The sequence below is a fragment of the Somniosus microcephalus genome, unplaced genomic scaffold, assembly GCF_052327205.1.
Source record: "Somniosus microcephalus isolate GS21.2 unplaced genomic scaffold, FLI_Smic_1.0 unresolved_chr7, whole genome shotgun sequence".
NCBI lineage: Eukaryota > Metazoa > Chordata > Chondrichthyes > Squaliformes > Somniosidae > Somniosus > Somniosus microcephalus.
In genome coordinates, this window is record NW_028225185.1 from 15,118,229 (window position 1) to 15,136,111 (window position 17,883).

Genomic DNA, 17,883 nt, shown 5'->3' on the forward strand with positions numbered 1-17,883 from the left:
CACAGGGTTAGATACAGAGTAAAGCTCCCTCGACACTGTCCCATCAAACAATCCCAGGGCAGGTACAGCACGGGTTAGATACAGAGTAAAGCTCCCTCTACACTGTCCCATCAAACACTCCCATGGCAGGTACAGCACGGGTTAGATACAGAGTAAAGCTCCCTCTACACTGTCCCATCAAACACTCCCAGGGCAGGTACAGCACGGGTTAGATACAGAGTAAAGCTCCCTCTACACTGTCCCATCAAACACTCCCAGGGTAGGTACAGCACGGGTTAGATACAGAGTAAAGCTCCCTCTACACTGTCCCATCAAACACTCCCAGGGCAGGTACAGCACGGGTTAGATACAGAGTAAAGCTCCCTCTACACTGTCCCATCAAACACACCCATGGCAGGTACAGCACGGGTTAGATACAGAGTAAAGCTCCCTCTACACTGTCCCCATCAAACACTCCCAGGGCAGGTACAGCACGGGTTAGATACAGAGTAAAGCTCCCTCTACACTGTCCCATCAAACACTCCCAGGGTAGGTACAGCACGGGTTAGATACAGAGTAAAGCTCCCTCTACACTGTCCCATCAAACACTCCCAGGGCAGGTACAGCACGGGTTAGATACAGAGTAAAGCTCCCTCTACACTGTCCCCATCAAACACTCCCAGGGCAGGTACAGCACGGGTTAGATACAGAGTAAAGCTCCCTCTACACTGTCCCATCAAACACTCCCAGGGTAGGTACAGCACGGGTTAGATACAGAGTAAAGCTCCCTCTACACTGTCCCATCAAACACTCCCAGGGCAGGTACAGCACGGGTTAGATACAGAGTAAAGCTCCCTCCACACTGTCCCATCAAACACTCCCAGGGCAGGTACAGCACGGGTTAGATACAGAGTAAAGCTCCCTCTACACTGTCCCATCAAACACTCCCAGGGCAGGTACAGCACGGGGTTAGATACAGAGTAAAGCTCCCTCGACACTGTCCCATCAAACACTCAGCCTCAGAAGAGGTCTCCTTTTTGCCTTTCCCACACTAGCCATGCTGTGTTCTTGTTGACTGACATTTCCAATTAGCAATGGGTTAGGGGCAGATTCGTGCTGTAGACCCAAAGCCCACGAGGAACCGACTTGCGACTGTCCCATGCTCATTCTACAAACCTCGCAACCGGGAGACTTTCACCCCCATCAGCCTAGTCTGGATTGGAGCCAGTTCGCGGGGTGAAAAGTCGAGCCACTGACCCTCACCCCCCACCCCACAACACTGCGGCCACCCCTGACCTGCCCGGACCAGGGAGAGTAGAAGTTGTGGGGGTCTTCGCTCCACCCGCTTACCCTTCGAGAACACGACCGCAACCCCCAACGATGCCTGGGAAGCCGAGTGAAGGTCACAAGAAGGTCGCCAACAACCGCCTGGCGACTGACCCGGCATGGAAGATCCCCGGCTTCGATCTCCCGCGAAGCCGGCATAGTGGTTAGCACTGTTGCCTCACAGCGCCAGGGACCCGGGTTCGAATCCGGCCTCGGGTGACTGTGCAAACTCCACACAGACATTCTCCCCGTGTTTGCGTGGGTTTCCTCCGGGTGCTCCGGTTTCCTCCCACAGTCCAAAGATGTGCGGGTTAGGTTGATTGGCTATGATAAATTGACCCTTAGTGTTAGGGGGATTAAATACGTGGGGTTACGGGGATAGGGTGTGATATGTGTTGATGTAGGGGTTACAGGGATCGGGTGGGGTGTGTGTCGGTGCAGGCTCGTTGGGCCGAAATGGCCTCTATCTGCACTGTGGGGTTTCTGTGATTCTGTGAAGCTTATGGGCCGCACCCGCACAAAACTGCGGCAGGCTGTGGAGACTTGATGCACAAATTGGGGAATTAAAAACTCCCCCAGTGTGCGCAGACTGGTCACTCAGAACAGATGGTGGAACATCTAACGACTCGATGACCCACTGACAACAATGAAGCAGGCGGCGAAGAGATACACTCCACTGCCTCCTGACGCAATTATCCGGCTCAACCACCGAAATGCCAAATTAGACTTCAATCCGCAGGCACGACCCCGAGCTTCCGCTCGCCTGCCATTTTAATTCTCCGCTCCACTCCCACTCTGACCTCTCCGTCCTCTGGCCTCCTGCACTCCTCCAATGAAGCCCAACCCAAGCTCGAGAGAGGCTACACTTTACAGCCTTCCGGTCTCAAAACATCGAGTTCAACAATTTCAGGTGATAACCTCGGCCCTCATTTTTTCGGGCGGTAGCTGTTGATGATTCTGCCGTTCCCAGTTACACCTTCTCCAGGCCCAGCTTTTGTTTCTTTACTTGTCCCGTTACCAGCTCCTTTTGCCTCGCACCATCATTGTGTGTGTCAGCCGTGGCTCTTGCCTCTTGCCTCTGAATCAGCAGGTCGTGGGTACGAGCCCCACTCCAGAGACTTGAGCACAAAAATCCACGCCGCACTGTTGGAGGGGCAGTGCTGAGGGAGTGCCGGATTGTCGGAGGGGCAGTACTGAGGGAGCGCCGCACTGTCGGAGGGGCGGTACTGAGGGAGCGCCGCACTGTCGGAGGGGCGGTACTGAGGGAGCGCCGCACTGTCGGAGGGGCAGTACTGAGGGAGCGCCGCACTGTCGGAGGGGCAGTACTGAGGGAGCGCCGCACTGTCGGAGGGGCGGTACTGGGGGAGCGCCGCACTGTCGGAGGGGCAGTACTGAGGGAGCGCCACACTGTCGGAGGGGCAGTACTGAGGGAGCGCCGCACTGTCGGAGGTGCCATCTTTCAGATGAGACGTTAAACCGAGGCCCCGTCTGCCCTGTCAGGTGGATGTAAAAGATCCCACGGCCACTATTGGAAGAAGAGCAGGGGGAGTTCTCCCCGGTGTCCTGGGGCCAATATTTATCCCTCAACCAACATCACTAAAACAGATGATCTGGTCATTATCACATTGCTGTTTGTGGGAGCTTGCTGTGCGCAAATTGTCTGCCGCGTTTCCTACATTGCAACAGTGACCACACTTCAAAAAGTACTTCATTGGCTGTGAAGCGCTTCGGGACGTCCTGAGGTGGTGAAAGGTGCTACAGAAATGCAAGTCTTTCTTTTTCTTTATTCAATCTCTCCGGCCCTCCATCCTATCACCGCCCTTCCTTTTTGTTCTTTCCTCTCCTCCCCCCTTTCCCTGCCCCTGCTTAAATCCTGTTACATCTCCAACTTTTTCCAGTTCTGACGAAGGGTCGCCGACCCGAAACGTTAACTCGGTTTCTCGCTCTCTCCACAGATGCCGCCTGTCCCGCTGAGCGTTCCCAGCGGTTTTCTCCTTCTGGATCAAGTCGTACTACTAACCGGGTTTGTCACCTGTGAGAACCCAGATCTTGATATTGGCCAACGTGAGGATGGCTATCGTCTCCGGGACTCCTTCCTGCAACTTGTCCTCGATGGCAGTCGCTCCCAGAAGCTGAGAGAGAGAGAAGAGAACGTCTTGTAAGAATTGGGTGTACCAGGCACAATCGTCTTCAATAGAAGAGCATAAGAAATAGGAGCAGGAGTAAGCCACTCGGCCCCTGGAGTCCGCTCCGCCATTCAATGCGATCATTACTTTGCGTCAGTATTTACAGGTGGATAGCATGCCGCAAATCCCAAGGAAACTAACACTGAACCAGGAACAGGGACTCAATAAATTAACGCAAGTAAAATAAATTAATATAAAGCAAAGGGTACAATTCTAAAGGGGGTGCAGGAACAGAGAGACCTGGGGGTATATGTGCACAAATCATTGAAGGTGGCAGGGCAGGTTGAGAAAGCGGTTGAAAAAGCTTACGGGATCCTGGGCTTCATAAATAGAGGCATAGAGACCAAAAGCAAGGAAGTTGTGATGAACCTGTATAAAACACTGGTTCGGCCTCAACTGGAGTATTGTGTCCAATTCTGGGCACCGCACTTTAGGAAGTGGCAAAAACAGGAAGGTTTTTATTATTTGAATGGCAATAGATTGGGAGAAGGGGAAGTGCAATGAGACCTGGGTGTTCTTGTGCACCAGTCGCTGAAGGTAAGCATGCAGGTGCAGCAGGCGGTTAAGAAGGCAAATGGTATGTTGGCCTTTGTAGCGAGAGGAATCGAGTACAGGAACAAGGATGTCTTGCTGCAGTTGTACAGGGCCTTGGTGAGACCACATCTTGAGTATTGTGTGCAGTTTTGGTCGCCTTATCTGAGGAAGGATGTTCTTGCCATGGAGGGAGTGCAGCGAAGATTCACCAGACTGATACCTGGGATGGCAGGAATGACATATGAGAAGAGATTGTGTCGATTGGGCTTATACTCACTGGAGTTTAGAAGAATGAGAGGGGATCTCATCGAAACCTATAAAATTCTGTCAGGCCTGGACAGACTAGATGCAGGAAGGATGTTCCCGATGGCCGGGGAGTCCAGAACTAGGGGTCACAGTCTAAGGATAAGGGGTAAGCCATTTAGGACTGAGATGAGGAGGAATTTCTTCACCCAGAGAGTGGTGAACCTGTGGAATTCTCTACCACAGAAGTCAGTGGAGGCCAATTCATTAAATATATTCAAGAAGGAGTTAGATATATTTCTTAAGGCTAAAGGGATCAAGGGATATGGGGCGAAGGCAGGGACAGGGTACTGAATTTGGATGATCAGCCATGATCTCACTGAATGGCGGAGCAGGCTCGAGGGGCCGAATGGCCTACTCCTGCTCCTATCTTCTATGTTTCTATGTGAAGGCCTTAGAGAGGGTGCAGAAAAGATTTACGAGAATGATTCCAAGGATGAGGGACTTCAGTTACATGGAGAGACTGGAGAAGCTGGGGTTGTTCTCCTCGGAGCAGAGAAGGTTGAGAGGAGATTTGATAGAGGTGTTCAAAATCATGAGGGGCTTGGACAGAGTAGATAGAGAGAAACTGTTCCCATTGGCGGAAGGGTTGAGAACCAGAGGACACAGAATTAAGGTGATTGGCAGAAGAACCAAAGGCGACCTGAGGAAAAACTTTTTTACGCAGCGAGTGGTTATAATCTGGAATGCGCTGCCTGAGAGGGTGGTGGAGGCAGATTCAATCGTGGCTTTCAAAAGAGAGTTGGATAAGTACCTGAAGGAAGACAATTTGCAGGGTTACGGGGAAAGGGCGGGGGAGTGGGACGAGCTGAAGTGCTCTTGTAGAGAGCCGGCACGGGCTCGACGGGCCGAATGGCCTCCTTCTGTGCTATAACCATTCTATGAACAGTAATGAAGAAAATAATGGGACTAAAGAGTGACAAATCCCCAGGGCCAGACGGTTTCCATCCCAGGGTTTTAAAGGAAGTCGGTGAGCACATTGCAGATGCCCCAACTATAATCTTCCAAAGTTCTCTCGATTCAGGAACCGTCCCTTTAGATTGGAAAATTGCACACGTCACTCTGTTATTTAAGAATAGCAAGAAAGGGAAACCAGGGAATTATAGGTCAGTTAGCCTAACATCTGTTGTCAGGAAATTGCTAGAGTCTATAATTAAGGATAGGGTGACTGAACACCTTGAAAATGTTCAGTTGATCAGAGCGAGCCAGCATGGATTTGTGAAAGGTAGGTCATGTCTGACAAACATGATTTAATTTTTTCAAGAGGTGACTAAAGTAGTGGACAAGGGAATGTCGATGGATGTTGTTTATATGGACTTCCAGAAGGCGTTTGATAAAGTCCCACATAAGAGACTGTTAACTAAGGTAGAAGCCCACGGAATTGAGGGCAAATTATTGACCTGGTTGGGTAATTGGTTGAGCGGCAGGAGACAGAGAGTCGGGATAATGGGCAGGTACTCAAATTGTCAGGAGGTGACTAGTGGTGTCCCGCAGGGATCTGTGTTGGGGCCTCAACTATTCAACAACTTGTATTTATATAGCGCCTTTAACGTAGTAAAACGTCCCAAGGCGCTGCACAGGAGAATTTTAAGACAAAAAAATTGACACCGAGCCACATAAGGAGAAATTAGGGCAGGTGACCAAAAGCTTGGTCAAAGAGGTAGGTTTTAAGGAACGTCTTAAAGGAGGAAAGAGAGGTAGCGAGGCGGAGAGGTTTAGGCAGGGAATTCCAGAGCTTAGGGCCCAGGCAACAGAAGGCACGGCCGCCAATGGTGGAGCGATTATAATCAGGGATGCTTAAGAGGCCAGAATTGGAGGAGTGCAGATATCTCGGGGGGCTGTGGAGCTGGAGGAGATTACAGAGATAGGGAGGGGGCGAGGAGGCCATGGAGGGATTTGAAAACTAGGGTGAGAATTTTAAATTCGAGGCGTTGCTCAACCGGGAGCCAATGTTGGTCAGCGAGCACAGGGGGTGATGGGTGAACGGGACTTGGTGCGAGTTAGGACACAGGCAGCCGAGTTTTGGATGACCTCAAGTTTACATAAGGTGGAATGTGGGAGGCCAGCCAGGAGTGCGTTGGAATAGTCAAGTCTAGAGGTAACAAAGGCATGGATGAAGGTTTCAGCAGCGGATGAGCTGAGGCAAGGGCGGAGACGGGCGATGCTACGGAGGTGGAAACAGGCGGTCTTAGTTATGCTGCGGATATGTGATCGGAAGCTCATTTCAGGGTCAAATATGACACCAAGGTTGCGAACAGTGTGGTTCAGCCTCCGACATGTTATGGAGAGGGATGGAGTCAGTGGCTCGGGGAACGGAGTTTGTGGCAGGGACCAAAAACAATGGCTTCAGTCTTCCCAATATTTAATTGGAGAACATTTTTGCTGATCCAGAACTGGATGTCGGACAAGCAGTCTGACAATTTAGAGACCGTGGAGGGGTCGAGAGAGGTGGTGGTGAGGTAGAGCTGTATTTATTAATGACTTAGATGACGGCATAGAAAGTCATTTATCCAAATTTGCTGATGACCCAAAGATAGGCGGCGTTGTAGGCAGTGTCGGTGGAAGCATAAAATTACAGAGGGATATCGATAAAGTGAATGGGCAAAACTGTGGCAAATGGATTTCAGTGTAGGGAAATGTGAGGTCATCCACTTTGGACCTAAAAAGGATCGAACAGGGAACTTTCTAAATGGTGAAACGCTAAAAACAGTGGAGGTCCAAAGAGACTCGGGGGGTCCAGGTACATCGATCATTAAAATGTCATGAACAGGTACAGAAAATAATCAGAAAGGCTAATGGAATGCTGGCCTTTATATCGAGAGGACTGGAATCCAAGGGGGTAGAAGTTATGCTGCAGCTGTACAAAGCCCTGGTTAGACCACACCTGGAGCACTGGGAGCAGTTCTGGGCCCCACACCTTAGGAAGGATAGATTGGCCCTGGAGGGAGGGCAGCGTAGGTTTACCAGAATGATACCCGGACTCCAAGGGTTAAGTTACGAGGAGAGATTACACAAACTAGGGTTGTATTCACTGGAATTTAGAAGGTTAAGGGGTGATCTGATCGAAGTTTTCAGGATATTGAGAGGAACAGATAGAGAGAAACTATTTCCGCTGGTTGGGGAGTCGAGGACTCGGGGGCAGAGTCTAAAAATTAGAGCCAGACCTTTCAGGAGTGAAGTTAGGAAACACTTCTACACACAAAGGGTGGGAGAAGTTTGGAACTCTCTTCCGCAAACGGCAATTGGTGCTGGGGGGGGTCAATTGTTAATTTTAAATCTGAGATTGATAGCTTTCTGTTAACCAAAGGTATTGAGGGATATGGGCCAAAGGCGGGTAGATGGAGTGAGGTCGCAGATCAGCCATGATCTCATTGAATGGCGGAACAGGCTCGAGGGGCTGAATGGCCTCCTCCTGTTCCTATCATGGCTGATCTTCGACCTCAAGTCCACCTTCCCGCCCGATCCCCATATCCCTCGATTCCCCGAGAGTCCAAAAATCTCTCGATCTCAGCCTTGAATATACTCAACGACTGAGCCTCCACAGCCCTCTGGGGCAGAGAATTCCAAAGATTCACCGCCCTCTGAGTGAAGAAATTCCTCCTCATCTCAGTCCTCAATGGCCGACCCCTTATCCTGAGACTGTGACCCCTGGTTCTAGACTCTCCAGCCAGGGGGAAACAGCCTCTCAGCATCTACCCTGTCAATCCCCTTCAGAATTTTATCCGATTCAATATAAAATATATACATCCACACATATTAAACACTAATTTTGCAGTGGATACAAGTCCAAGACAGGCACCAGTGGAGGCGTCACCTCATTAACCGTCCATCAGTCAAGTAACAGTAGGGGAGGTTTACTTGTACTTCTCGCAATCTAGTATACTGTATTCGCTGCTCACGATGTGGTCTCCTCTACATCGGGGCGACCAAACGCAGATTGGGCGACCGCTTTGCGGAACGCCTCCGTTCAGTCCGTAAGGGTGACCCCGAGCTCCCCGGGTGGCCTGTCACTTTAATTCACCGCTCCGTTCCCACTCAGACCTCACCGCCCTCGGCCTCTTGCATTGTTCCACGGAAACCCAGCGTAAGCTCGAGGAACAGCACCTCATCTTTCGATTAGGCACTTTACAGCCTTCCGGACTCAACATCGAGTTCAACAATTTCAGACTATAACCTCGGCCCCGATCTTTTTTTCCCCATTTTTTTCTCTCTCACATGGCAGCTGTCGATCATTCTGCCTTCGCCATTTACACTTCATCTAGAGCCAGCTTTTGTTTCTCAACTTGTCCCATTACCATCTCCTTTCCCCTCGCACCATCTCTTAATCTCTCCTGCCTTCCACCCTATCACAGGCCTTCCCTTTTGTTCTTTCCTCCCCTCCCCCCTTTCCCCGCCCCGACACTTGCTTAAAAACCTGTTCCATCGCCAGCTTTTTCCAGTTCTGACGAAGGGTCATCGACCTGAAACGTTCACTCTGTTTCTCTCTCCACAGATGCTGCCTGACCTGCTGATCGTTCCCAGCATTTTCTGTTTTTCATTTCAGATTTCCAGCATCCGCAGCATTTTGCTTTTGTAACAGCAGGGGAGGTGTTATGGGCTGAAGAGCCACTGTCAAACAGGAAGGCAGATTATCTGAATGGCAATAGATTGGGAGAAGGGGAAGTGCAAAGAGACCTGGGTGTCCTTGTGCACCAGTCGCTGAAGGTAAGCATGCAGGTGCAGCAGGCGGTTAAGGCGGCAAATGGTATGTTGGCCATCGTAGCGAGAGGGTTCGAGTACAGGAACAAGGATGTCTTGCTGCAGTTGTACAGGGCCTTGGTGAGACCACATCTTGAGTATTGTGTGCAGTTTTGGTTGCCTTATCTGAGGAAGGATGTTCTTGCCATGGAGGGAGTGCAGCGAAGATTCACCAGGCTGATACCTGGGATGGCAGGAATGACGTATGAGGAGAGATTGGGTCGATTGAGCTTATACTCGCTGGAGTTTAGAAGAATTGAGAGGGGATCTCATTGAAACTTATAAAATTCTAACAGGACTAGACAGACTAGATGCAGGAAGGATGTTCCCGATGGCGGGGGAGTCTAGAACCAGGGGTCACAGTCTAAGGATAAGGGGTAAGCCATTTAGGACAGAGATGAGGGGGAATTTCTTCACCCAGAGAGTGGTGAACATGTGGAATTCTTTACCGCAGAAGGCGGTGGAGGCCAATTCATTAAATATATTCAAGAAGGAGTTGGATATATTTCTTGAGGCTAAAGGGATCAAGGGATATGGGGAGAAAGCAGGGACAGGGTACTGAATTTGGATGATCAGCCATGATCTCATTAAATGGCGGAGCGGGCTCGAGGGGCCGAATGGCCTACTCCTGCTCCTATCTTCTATGTTTCTATGTTTTCGCTCCCCGCCAGGAACTCTGTTCCCTCACCACCGACTCTAGCCCTCTGGCCTGGTCACTGAACCAGAGTATTCGCAACCTCGGCCTCCCGTTTGACCCCTAGATAAGCTTCCAACCCCGCATCCGCTCCATCACCGAGACAACCTATTTCCACCTCAGCAACATCACCCGTCTCCGCCCCTGCCTCAACTCATCTGCTGCTGAAACCCTCATCCATGCCTTTGTTACCTCCCAGTCTCTGATTATTCCAATTGGCTGCCACGTTTCCCACATTACAACAGTGACCACACTTCAAAAAGTACTTCATTGACTGTAAAGCGCTTTGGGACGTCCTGAGGTGGTGCAAGGAGCGGTAGAAATGCCGGTTGTTGTTATACCATCATGTCCTGCTCAATCTCCTCGTAGACTCCGGCCAGCCTCTCCTCCCGGTTGTCCAGTGCGCTGCTCGCCTGGCGGTGTCTCTCCGACCAGGCCTCGTAGTCGCCTTCGTCCAGGTCCTTGTACGCGAGCACCAGGGTCCGCAATCCATCGCTGGCAAACTCCTGCGGAGCGAGGGGCAGGGGGAGGTCAGACATCTGGGTGTGGTTGGTGAGGGTGGAATGCAGAGAGAGAGAGGGGGACGGAGAGAGAGAGAGGGGGACGAGAGGGGGGGGGGGGGGAGAAGAGAGAAAGGGGAGGGACGGAGAGAGGGGGGCGGAGAGAGCGAGGGGGGAGAGAGAGAGAGCGAGGGGGGAGAGAGAGCGAGCGAGGGGGGAGAGAGAGCGAGCGAGGGGGGAGAGAGAGAGAGCGAGGGGGGAGAGAGAGAGAGCGAGGGGGGGGAGAGAGAGAGAGCGAGGGGGGAGAGAGAGAGAGCGAGGGGGGAGAGAGAGAGCGCGAGGGGGGAGAGAGAGAGAGAGCGAGGGGGGAGAGAGAGAGAGCGAGGGGGGAGAGAGAGAGAGCGAGGGGGGAGAGAGAGAGAGCGAGGGGGGAGAGAGAGAGAGCGAGGGGGGAGAGAGAGAGAGCGAGGGGGGAGAGAGAGAGAGCGAGGGGGGAGAGAGAGAGAGCGAGGGGGGAGAGAGAGAGAGCGAGGGGGGGGAGAGAGAGAGAGCGAGGGGGGAGAGAGAGAGAGCGAGGGGGGAGAGAGAGAGAGCGAGGGGGGAGAGAGAGAGAGCGAGGGGGGAGAGAGAGAGAGCGAGGGGGGAGAGAGAGAGAGAGCGAGGGGGGAGAGAGAGAGAGCGAGGGGGGAGAGAGAGAGAGCGAGGGGGGAGAGAGAGAGAGCGAGGGGGGAGAGAGAGAGAGCGAGGGGGGAGAGAGAGAGAGCGAGGGGGGAGAGAGAGAGAGCGAGGGGGGAGAGAGAGAGAGCGAGGGGGGAGAGAGAGAGAGCGAGGGGGGAGAGAGAGAGAGCGAGGGGGGAGAGAGAGAGAGCGAGGGGGGAGAGAGAGAGAGCGAGAGGGGGGAGAGAGAGAGAGCGAGGGGGGAGAGAGAGAGAGCGAGGGGGGAGAGAGAGAGAGCGAGGGGGGAGAGAGAGAGAGCGAGGGGGGAGAGAGAGAGAGCGAGGGGGGAGAGAGAGAGAGCGAGGGGGGAGAGAGAGAGAGCGAGGGGGGAGAGAGAGAGAGCGAGGGGGGAGAGAGAGAGAGCGAGGGGGGGAGAGAGAGAGAGCGAGGGGGGAGAGAGAGAGAGCGAGGGGGGAGAGAGAGAGAGAGCGAGGGGGGAGAGAGAGAGAGAGCGAGGGGGGAGAGAGAGAGCGCGAGGGGGGAGAGAGAGAGCGCGAGGGGGGAGAGAGAGAGCGCGAGGGGGGAGAGAGAGAGCGCGAGGGGGGAGAGAGAGAGAGCGAGGGGGGAGAGAGAGCGAGCGAGGGGGGAAAGAGAGCGAGGGGGGAGAGAGAGAGAGCGAGGGGGGAGAGAGAGAGAGCGAGGGGGGAGAGAGAGCGAGGGGGGAGAGAGAGAGCGAGGGGGGAGAGAGAGAGAGCGAGGGGGGAGAGAGAGAGAGCGAGGGGGGAGAGAGAGAGAGCGAGGGGGGAGAGAGAGAGAGCGAGGGGGGAGAGAGAGAGAGCGAGGGGGGAGAGAGAGAGAGCGAGGGGGGGAGAGAGAGAGAGCGAGGGGGGAGAGAGAGAGAGCGAGGGGGGAGAGAGAGAGAGCGAGGGGGGAGAGAGAGAGAGCGAGGGGGGAGAGAGAGAGAGCGAGGGGGGAGAGAGAGAGAGCGAGGGGGGAGAGAGAGAGAGCGAGGGGGGAGAGAGAGAGAGCGAGGGGGGAGAGAGAGAGAGCGAGGGGGGAGAGAGAGAGAGCGAGGGGGGAGAGAGAGAGAGCGAGGGGGGAGAGAGAGAGAGCGAGGGGGGAGAGAGAGAGAGCGAGGGGGGAGAGAGAGAGAGCGAGGGGGGAGAGAGAGAGAGCGAGGGGGGAGAGAGAGAGAGAGCGAGGGGGGAGAGAGAGAGCGCGAGGGGGGAGAGACGAGAGAGAGCGCGAGGGGGGAGAGAGAGAGCGCGAGGGGGGAGAGAGAGAGCGCGAGGGGGGAGAGAGAGAGAGCGAGGGGGGAGAGAGAGAGAGCGAGGGGGGAGAGAGAGCGAGCGAGGGGGGAGAAGAGAGCGAGGGGGGAGAGAGAGAGAGCGAGGGGGGAGAGAGAGAGAGCGAGGGGGGAGAGAGAGAGCGAGGGGGAGAGAGAGAGAGCGAGGGGGGAGAGAGAGAGAGCGAGGGGGGAGAGAGAGAGAGCGAGGGGGGAGAGAGAGAGAGAGCGAGGGGGGAGAGAGAGAGAGAGCGAGGGGGGAGAGAGAGAGAGAGCGAGGGGGGAGAGAGAGAGAGAGCGAGGGGGGAGAGAGAGAGAGAGCGAGGGGGGAGAGAGAGAGAGAGCGAGGGGGGAGAGAGAGAGAGAGCGAGGGGGGAGAGAGAGAGAGAGCGAGGGGGGAGAGAGAGAGAGAGCGAGGGGGGAGAGAGAGAGAGAGCGAGGGGGGAGAGAGAGAGAGCGAGGGGGGAGAGAGAGAGAGCGAGGGGGGAGAGAGAGAGAGCGAGGGGGGAGAGAGAGAGAGCGAGGGGGGAGAGAGAGAGAGCGAGGGGGGAGAGAGAGAGAGCGCGAGGGGGGAGAGAGAGAGCGCGAGGGGGGAGAGAGAGAGCGCGAGGGGGGAGAGAGAGAGCGCGAGGGGGGAGAGAGAGAGCGCGAGGGGGGAGAGAGAGAGCGCGAGGGGGGAGAGAGAGAGCGCGAGGGGGGAGAGAGAGAGCGCGAGGGGGGAGAGAGAGAGCGCGAGGGGGGAGAGAGAGAGCGCGAGGGGGGAGAGAGAGAGCGCGAGGGGGGAGAGAGAGAGCGCGAGGGGGGAGAGAGAGAGCGCGAGGGGGGAGAGAGAGAGCGCGAGGGGGGAGAGAGAGAGCGCGAGGGGGAGAGAGAGAGCGCGAGGGGGAGAGAGAGAGCGCGAGGGGGGGAGAGAGAGAGCGCGAGGGGGGAGAGAGAGAGCGCGAGGGGGGGAGAGAGAGAGCGCGCGAGGGGGGAGAGAGAGAGCGCGCGAGGGGGGAGAGAGAGAGCGCGCGAGGGGGGAGAGAGAGAGCGCGCGAGGGGGGAGAGAGAGAGCGCGCGAGGGGGGAGAGAGAGAGCGCGCGAGGGGGGAGAGAGAGAGCGCGCGAGGGGGGAGAGAGAGAGCGCGCGAGGGGGGAGAGAGAGAGCGCGCGAGGGGGGAGAGAGAGAGCGCGCGAGGGGGGAGAGAGAGAGCGCGCGAGGGGGGAGAGAGAGAGCGCGCGAGGGGGGAGAGAGAGAGCGCGCGAGGGGGGAGAGAGAGAGCGCGAGGGGGGAGAGAGAGAGAGCGCGAGGGGGGAGAGAGAGAGCGCGAGGGGGGAGAGAGAGAGCGCGAGGGGGGAGAGAGAGAGCGCGAGGGGGGAGAGAGAGAGCGCGAGGGGGGAGAGAGAGAGAGCGCGAGGGGGGAGAGAGAGAGCGCGAGGGGGGAGAGAGAGAGCGCGAGGGGGGGAGAGAGAGAGCGCGAGGGGGGAGAGAGAGAGCGCGAGGGGGGGAGAGAGAGAGCGCGAGGGGGGAGAGCGAGAGAGAGAGCGCGAGGGGGGAGAGAGAGAGCGCGAGGGGGGAGAGAGAGAGCGCGAGGGGGGAGAGAGAGAGCGCGAGGGGGGGAGAGAGAGAGCGCGAGGGGGGAGAGAGAGAGCGCGAGGGGGGAGAGAGAGAGAGCGAGGGGGGAGAGAGAGAGCGCGAGGGGGGAGAGAGAGAGCGCGAGGGGGGAGAGAGAGAGCGCGAGGGGGGAGAGAGAGAGAGCGCGAGGGGGGAGAGAGAGAGAGCGCGAGGGGGGAGAGAGAGAGAGAGCGAGGGGGGAGAGAGAGAGAGCGAGGGGGGAGAGAGAGAGAGCGAGGGGGAGAGAGAGAGCGAGGGGGGGAGAGAGAGAGAGCGAGGGGGGAGAGAGAGAGAGCGAGGGGGGAGAGAGAGAGCGAGGGGGGAGAGAGAGAGAGCGAGGGGGGAGAGAGAGAGAGCGAGGGGGGAGAGAGAGAGAGCGAGGGGGGAGAGAGAGAGAGCGAGGGGGGAGAGAGAGAGAGCGAGGGGGGAGAGAGAGAGAGAGCGAGGGGGGAGAGAGAGAGAGAGCGAGGGGGGAGAGAGAGAGAGAGCGAGGGGGGAGAGAGAGAGAGAGCGAGGGGGGGAGAGAGAGAGAGCGAGGGGGGAGAGAGAGAGAGCGAGGGGGAGAGAGAGAGAGCGAGGGGGGGGAGAGAGAGAGAGAGCGAGGGGGGAGAGAGAGAGAGCGAGGGGGGAGAGAGAGAGAGCGCGAGGGGGGAGAGAGAGAGAGCGCGAGGGGGGAGAGAGAGAGCGCGAGGGGGGAGAGAGAGAGCGCGAGGGGGGAGAGAGAGAGCGCGAGGGGGGAGAGAGAGAGCGCGCGAGGGGGGAGAGAGAGAGCGCGAGGGGGGAGAGAGAGAGCGCGCGAGGGGGGAGAGAGAGAGCGCGAGGGGGGAGAGAGAGAGCGCGAGGGGGGAGAGAGAGAGCGCGCGAGGGGGGAGAGAGAGAGCGCGAGGGGGGAGAGAGAGAGCGCGAGGGGGGAGAGAGAGAGCGCGAGGGGGGAGAGAGAGAGCGCGAGGGGGGAGAGAGAGAGCGCGAGGGGGGAGAGAGAGAGCGCGCGAGGGGGGAGAGAGAGAGCGCGCGAGGGGGGAGAGAGAGAGCGCGCGAGGGGGGAGAGAGAGAGCGCGCGAGGGGGGAGAGAGAGAGCGCGCGAGGGGGGAGAGAGAGAGCGCGCGAGGGGGGAGAGAGAGAGCGCGCGAGGGGGGAGAGAGAGAGCGCGCGAGGGGGGAGAGAGAGAGCGCGCGAGGGGGGAGAGAGAGAGCGCGCGAGGGGGGAGAGAGAGAGCGCGCGAGGGGGGAGAGAGAGAGCGCGCGAGGGGGGAGAGAGAGAGCGCGCGAGGGGGGAGAGAGAGAGCGCGAGGGGGGAGAGAGAGAGCGCGAGGGGGGAGAGAGAGAGCGCGAGGGGGGAGAGAGAGAGCGCGAGGGGGGAGAGAGAGAGCGCGAGGGGGGAGAGAGAGAGCGCGAGGGGGGAGAGAGAGAGAGCGCGAGGGGGGAGAGAGAGAGCGCGAGGGGGGAGAGAGAGAGCGCGAGGGGGGAGAGAGAGAGCGCGAGGGGGGAGAGAGAGAGCGCGAGGGGGAGAGAGAGAGCGCGAGGGGGGAGAGAGAGAGCGCGCGAGGGGGGAGAGAGAGAGCGCGAGGGGGGAGAGAGAGAGCGCGAGGGGGGAGAGAGAGAGCGCGAGGGGGGGAGAGAGAGAGCGCGAGGGGGGAGAGAGAGAGCGCGCGAGGGGGGAGAGAGAGAGCGCGCGAGGGGAGAGAGAGCGCGAGGGGGAGAGAGAGAGCGCGAGGGGGGAGAGAGAGAGCGCGCGAGGGGGGAGAGAGAGAGCGCGCGAGGGGGGAGAGAGAGAGCGCGCGAGGGGGGAGAGAGAGAGCGCGCGAGGGGGGAGAGAGAGAGCGCGCGAGGGGGGAGAGAGAGAGCGCGCGAGGGGGGAGAGAGAGAGCGCGCGAGGGGGGAGAGAGAGAGCGCGCGAGGGGGGAGAGAGAGAGCGCGCGAGGGGGGAGAGAGAGAGCGCGCGAGGGGGGAGAGAGAGAGAGCGCGAGGGGGGAGAGAGAGAGCGCGCGAGGGGGGAGAGAGAGAGCGCGCGAGGGGGGGAGAGAGAGAGCGCGCGAGGGGGGGGAGAGAGAGAGCGCGAGGGGGGAGAGAGAGAGCGCGCGAGGGGGGAGAGAGAGAGCGCGAGGGGGGAGAGAGAGAGCGCGAGGGGGGAGAGAGAGAGCGCGAGGGGGGAGAGAGAGAGCGCGAGGGGGGAGAGAGAGAGCGCGAGGGGGGAGAGAGAGAGCGCGAGGGGGGAGAGAGAGAGCGCGAGGGGGGAGAGAGAGAGCGCGAGGGGGGAGAGAGAGAGCGCGAGGGGGGAGAGAGAGAGCGCGAGGGGGGAGAGAGAGAGCGCGAGGGGGGGAGAGAGAGAGCGCGAGGGGGGAGAGAGAGAGCGCGAGGGGGGAGAGAGCCGAGGGGAGAGAGAGCGCGAGGGGGGAGAGAGAGAGCGCGAGGGGGGAGAGAGAGAGCGCGAGGGGGGAGAGAGAGAGCGCGAGGGGGGAGAGAGAGAGCGCGAGGGGGGAGAGAGAGAGCGCGAGGGGGGAGAGAGAGAGCGCGAGGGGGGAGAGAGAGAGCGCGAGGGGGGAGAGAGAGAGCGCGAGGGGGGAGAGAGAGAGCGCGAGGGGGGAGAGAGAGAGCGCGAGGGGGGAGAGAGAGAGCGCGAGGGGGGAGAGAGAGAGCGCGAGGGGGGGAGAGAGAGAGCGCGAGGGGGGAGAGAGAGAGCGCGAGGGGGGAGAGAGAGAGCGCGAGGGGGGAGAGAGAGAGCGCGAGGGGGGAGAGAGAGAGCGCGAGGGGGGAGAGAGAGAGCGCGAGGGGGGAGAGAGAGAGCGCGAGGGGGGAGAGAGAGAGCGCGAGGGGGGAGAGAGAGAGCGCGAGGGGGGAGAGAGAGAGCGCGAGGGGGGAGAGAGAGAGCGCGAGGGGGGAGAGAGAGAGCGCGAGGGGGGAGAGAGAGAGCGCGAGGGGGGAGAGAGAGAGCGCGAGGGGGGAGAGAGAGAGCGCGAGGGGGGGAGAGAGAGAGCGCGAGGGGGGAGAGAGAGAGCGCGAGGGGGAGAGAGAGAGCGCGAGGGGGGAGAGAGAGAGCGCGAGGGGGGAGAGAGAGAGCGCGAGGGGGGAGAGAGAGAGCGCGAGGGGGGAGAGAGAGAGCGCGAGGGGGGAGAGAGAGAGCGCGAGGGGGGAGAGAGAGAGCGCGAGGGGGGAGAGAGAGAGCGCGAGGGGGGAGAGAGAGAGCGCGAGGGGGAGAGAGAGCCGAGAGAGAGAGCGCGAGGGGGGAGAGAGAGAGCGCGAGGGGGGAGAGAGAGAGCGCGAGGGGGGAGAGAGAGAGCGCGAGGGGGGAGAGAGAGAGCGCGAGGGGGGAGAGAGAGAGCGCGAGGGGGGAGAGAGAGAGCGCGAGGGGGGAGAGAGAGAGCGCGAGGGGGGAGAGAGAGAGCGCGAGGGGGGAGAGAGAGAGCGCGAGGGGGGAGAGAGAGAGCGCGAGGGGGGAGAGAGAGAGCGCGAGGGGGGGAGAGAGAGAGCGCGAGGGGGGAGAGAGAGAGCGCGAGGGGGGAGAGAGAGAGCGCGAGGGGGGAGAGAGAGAGCGCGAGGGGGGAGAGAGAGAGCGCGAGGGGGGAGAGAGAGAGCGCGAGGGGGGAGAGAGAGAGCGCGAGGGGGGAGAGAGAGAGCGCGAGGGGGGGAGAGAGAGAGCGCGAGGGGGAGAGAGAGAGCGCGAGGGGGGAGAGAGAGAGCGCGAGGGGGGAGAGAGAGAGCGCGAGGGGGGAGAGAGAGAGCGCGAGGGGGGAGAGAGGAGAGAGAGCGCGAGGGGGGAGAGAGAGAGCGCGAGGGGGGAGAGAGAGAGCGCGAGGGGGAGAGAGAGAGCGCGAGGGGGAGAGAGAGAGCGCGAGGGGGGAGAGAGAGAGAGAGCGCGAGGGGGGGAGAGAGAGAGCGCGAGGGGGGAGAGAGAGAGCGCGAGGGGGGAGAGAGAGAGCGCGAGGGGGGAGAGAGAGAGCGCGAGGGGGGAGAGAGAGAGCGCGAGGGGGGGAGAGAGAGAGCGCGAGGGGGAGAGAGAGAGCGCGAGGGGGGAGAGAGAGAGCGCGAGGGGGGAGAGAGAGAGCGCGAGAGCGGGGGAGAGAGAGAGCGCGAGGGGGGAGAGAGAGAGCGC

The 17,883-nt window shown here is 59.0% G+C and overlaps 1 protein-coding gene across 1 annotated transcript in view; it reads right to left on the bottom strand.

The window, feature by feature from the left end:
• Positions 1-17,883, bottom strand: part of LOC147086571 (phospholipid-transporting ATPase ID-like) — a 112,442-nt gene that overhangs the window by 29,279 nt on the left and 65,280 nt on the right. Inside the window, exons 17-18 of the mRNA XM_085978273.1 lie at positions 10,101-10,265; positions 3,326-3,437 (exon numbers count right to left, since the gene is read on the bottom strand). Coding sequence (XP_085834399.1) covers positions 3,326-3,437; positions 10,101-10,265 — 277 coding nt within the window. The remainder of the gene's footprint in view (positions 1-3,325; positions 3,438-10,100; positions 10,266-17,883) is intronic.